At 33.7% G+C, this 5,000-nt stretch overlaps 1 protein-coding gene across 2 annotated transcripts in view; it reads left to right on the forward strand.

Moving 5' to 3' along the window:
• Positions 1-2,230, forward strand: part of LOC149132277 (uncharacterized) — a 34,866-nt gene extending 32,636 nt beyond the window's left edge. For both annotated transcript variants that reach the window (XR_016244701.1, XM_089364864.1), the window contains exon 2: positions 1,813-2,230. Coding sequence is in view for 1 of the 2 variants with exons in the window: in XM_089364864.1 (XP_089220990.1) it covers positions 1,813-2,212 (400 nt within the window). In the remaining variant the exon portion in view is untranslated. The remainder of the gene's footprint in view (positions 1-1,812) is intronic.
• The last annotated feature ends 2,770 nt before the right edge of the window (positions 2,231-5,000 follow it).

The raw sequence follows: 5,000 nt of genomic DNA on the forward strand, positions 1-5,000 counted from the left end.
ATTTTGATGTGCATATTTGTGCGTTAGTGCATATGTTTCTCTGTGTGTGTGTGTATGTGTGTGTGTACATGTGCGTGTGTACGTAAGTGTGTGTGTGTGTTTGTGAGTGTGTGTGTGAATCGCGTTATCACTTGTCTGTAGCTTGTTAACGGAGCTTATCAAGCGTAACGGTCGATTGAACCCGTGACGACCCGATCGGTCAATTAGCTGTTTTACCTCAGATGATAATCGAAGTCTATTGATTAAGGCCTCTCTATACACACCGTTTTACACATACATAAACGCACACGTGCAAACATGTACACACATATACATATATAGATGTGCAAACACACATGGAAATATACATACATACATACGTACGTACGTACGTACATACACATTTACATGTAAAAGTATGCATGCATACACACACATATATGTATGTACAAATATGTATATATACATGTATATGTGTGTGAGCGTGTATGCGTGTATACATGTTTAATATATATATATATATATATAATATATAAAAAAAAACACATGCATACATATATAATCACACATGCACACGGAATTATATACATTCATACACACGCACATCAACATATAATAAGATATATATATATACACGATCACATGGAGACGTTTGCAACTGACCATTTGTACATGGTGTTGTTTAGCCCCAGGTAAGTCCTGATTATTCCACCTGTGATCATCCTGTATTTTAAAGATATGCAGCATTTCATTATCCCATGTTTTCTTTGTTTAAATTAATGAAGCTCTTTTGGGGAGATTCAGCTGCTCTTTCTAGCAGGTCATGTGTCCCCGCTCCCTCCATGGGAGAATCCCAACGTTGGTTCGATGGTGAAATACTACCTTTTCTTGTTGATGTCGTTAAGGTGGTGAGCTGGCAGAATCGTTAGCACGCCGGACAAAATGCTTAGCAGCATTTTCGCCCGTCTTTATGTCCTGAGTTCAAATTCCGCGGAGGTCAGCTTTGCCTTTCGTATCTTCGGGGTCGATCAAATAAGTACCAGCTGAGCAGTGGGGGTCAACGTAATCGACCAGGCCCAACCCCCCAAATTTCAGGCATTGTGCTATGATAGAAAGATTCTTAATATTGCTACTGGTCTTGTTGGTGTTGCGACGTTACATAACTTTTAAAACACACAAAACCCGTTTAGATAGATAGATAGATAAATAGAGATAGATAGATAGATAGATAGATAGATAGATAGAGATAGATAGATAGATAGATAGATAGATAGACAGACATATATATATATATATATATATATATATATATATATATATATATATATATATATATATATATATATATTGTTAAATACATATCCTAATGTATATGCTTTGTGTATTTTCCGGTGGCTGCAATGGCGTAGCGGAGTATATAACTCTCATGATGTCGGTGTTAAAACACCTTAGAGCCATGGAAAAGCGAGATAACTCTCCCTCAATCCCATTTGGAAGTGATGGGCATTGATATTTCGCCATTTTTGTGGCTTATCACCACCACCCACCTGCCTGGTTAAAGGTGAGTCAGCTATATATATATATATATATATATATATATATATATATTCATAAACACACATACACACACACACACACACACACACACACACACACACACACACACACACACACACACACACACACACACACACATATATATATATATATTGTTCATAGACATGCAGGAAGTAAATAGACACCTTTAATTTTCACAATTTCCGATCTAAGCATCTTAATATGTTTTCAGTGGTGTAGAATTTACAATGTAATTATTCTTTTTTTTTATTCCAGGTGCCATTATATTAAACATTTGCGAAGAGTAACCATGCCACGCACAAAAAATTCAGCAGAACTGTCAGAGTTTCAAAGAGGTCTTATTGTTGGTCAATCTGAGGCTGGTATTATCCAGCAAAAAATTGCTGAAGATCTTCACATTCCTCTTGCTACTGTTAATAGAATTATAGTGCAATTGAAAAACCAAAGAAAAGAATCAACAGATTCTCGTCTTTTGTCGACCTGGGCCCACAGAAAGGCAGCCTCGGTGCTTGAAGAGAATTGTGAAATGGCTTCTGACATTGCAAAACCGCTAGAAGTTAATCCAAGAACGTGTGTTACATATCTGCATAAGCTTGGGTATTATGGACGAGCAGCTAGAAGAAAATCTCTCCTTCAACCAATTAATATCAAATAAAAGATTTCGAAAATTAAAGATGTCTGTTTACTTCCTGCATGTGTGTGTGTGTGTGTGTGTGTGTGTGTGTGTGTGTGTGTATACACACATATATATTAAGATATTAATATATATATATATATATGTATATTTACATATATATTTATATATATACGTATGTATGTATGTATATATATATATATATATATATATATATATATATATATATATATAAAGATATATATATATATATCATATGTATGTATGTATGTATATTCATTAAATTCGCCTTTACATTTTGTGTTACATTCCACCTGTTTTCATATACGTACATGTTTATGTAGGGATTAATATGCGTGTGTGTATATGCGTGTGTGTATGTGTGTATGTCGATGAGTGCATTTACATATACGTATATACGTCCTTGTCATATAGTTGCAAGCATAGTTAACCTTAATGCATATTTATCGCTACGAGTTGGCGCATGCGTGGTTGCTTTATGCACGCATCTGAATCCTCGAGGGTACAGATATAAAATAATTGGTAAATTTTCATGTTCAATCACGTGTATGTATAATGTTTGCTCCTGTAAGAACTGTGTGCGTATGCATGTGTGTGCGTTTGTGTGTGCATGCGTGTATGTAATTGCAATAGTGAATACAACATACGCGGATATGCAGATGAGACTCTATCAACCACATAAATAACCAGTATTAATTATCTCCCTTGGTTAAAGATTAAGCTTAAGAATCACTTCCGGAAGAAACATAAAACAATTCATTTAAATATTTATCTCACTCTCGGCTTGATGCTATAAGCGGCTTCACGGCTGTAAACACAGGCTCAAGAGAATCAGGGGTTTATTGAATTACCGATGGAATACACAAACTCGATATGATTCAAGAATCATGCATATTGCCGCCTTTCACTTGTTTCAGTCATTGGGCAGCGACCATAAAGCCCGATACTTATTCTATCGGCCTTATTTATCGAACCGCAAAGTTATGGTGATGCAAGCAAACTAATGCCGGTGGTTAAGCAGTGAGAGGACAACTACAAATACAAATCCACACAGGCCCATACGTACATACATACATACATGTAGCTATCTATCAATATATATATATATATATATATATCGTAAAATATAGGAAATGTCTTCCTGGAGGTGAAAACAACAGTAACATCGTCCTCTACGGGACCGCCACATTTAGTTGGCAAATGTATTTTATGATTTCGTACTGTTACCGTTTACCTCTCGCTCGGAGACTTAATATAGCGTATACATACATACATACATACATACATACATATATATATATGTATATATATATATATATATATATATATATATATATATATATATATATATATATATATATATATTATATATATATATATATATATATATATATATATATCGGATAACTGAAGAGATGTTGGCGTGGGCTCCCACCCCGGCATCTGAAACTCGGAGTTTTATCAAGGTTACCGAATAAGTGTCATATTTTTACAGATAAATTCCTCTATTTACATAATATCGAGGTCTCTTTCTTTTGTTGTCCTTTCTATCAATATATATAGTTTGTGTGTGTAATATGTATATATATATATATATATATATATATATATATATATATATATATATATATATATATATATATGTATGTATGTATGTATGTATGTATATATACATATACATATTGTATATGAAAGGGCTTCTACACAATTTCTCTCTACCAAATTCATTCACAGGGATTTGGTCAACCGAGAGATATGGTCGTAGACCCTTGCTCAAGGTGCTGTGCCGTGGGACTGAACCAGACACCACGTCGTTACAAAGCTATCTTCTTGACCACACCTTTTTCACATAACAAACATTAACAAATTGTTCGATATAGGATGAGCCCCACCTGCCCTTTTATAACCAAATGTTTCATGAGGTAGCCATTAAGATCAAGTTCCCTTAGAAAAACAAAGATATACAGCCTTGCTTTTGTTTTATATAAACGCAGTGTAACTACCATCACGTGTATCTACTTTTCTCCTCTTTCTTCTCCTCATCTTATGATTAATCGTATAAAACAACGAAAAATAGAAATTAAATTAATTTAATTAATAAATAAAATTAATATCAGGTAATTTATATCCAATTATATTCCAACCAGACTATAAATATACGAACACATTATGAAATATTATAAAAAGAAATCTTCAGATTAAAACAAAGAAAAAACAAACAAACAAACAAACAAATAAAAACAAACAAAAACACGCCCCAAAACACAACATGAATTAACAATTATATCATAAATAAAAATAGCAAAACAAAACCCTTAATTATAAAAATCTCACCACTTTTACCAAACTCCACCACAGAAATTATTACAAATTGTTTTAAACTAGCTAAAATGATTATTATATTTTTTTTTTAAATTTAATAAATTTAAGTTTGCCATAGCAAATCTAATTACGCTTACATAATCAGCAAATTTAATTAACTGTAATAGCACCACCTCTCTTTCAGTAAATAACCAATGGAACTTCCTGTTCCTTAAACTAATGGTTACACATGACATCCCTGCCCATTTCCATTTTCACAATGCCCCCTATATAAGTACATCTTGCTGATTCAGCCTTTGCCGACCCGAGACGTGGTCGTACTAAAACAAAGAGCGAAACAGCTTGTGCATTTACATTATTTACATTTTTTGCATTTGACGGATATTTGTCCTCATCTTGTTTGTTGTTAACACAACGTTTCGGCTGATATACCCTCCAGCCTTCATCAGGTGTCTTGGGGAAATTT

Source organism: Octopus bimaculoides, chromosome 16 (genome assembly GCF_046866305.1).
Source record: "Octopus bimaculoides isolate indiv1 chromosome 16, ASM4686630v1, whole genome shotgun sequence".
In the NCBI taxonomy this organism is placed as follows: domain Eukaryota; kingdom Metazoa; phylum Mollusca; class Cephalopoda; order Octopoda; family Octopodidae; genus Octopus; species Octopus bimaculoides.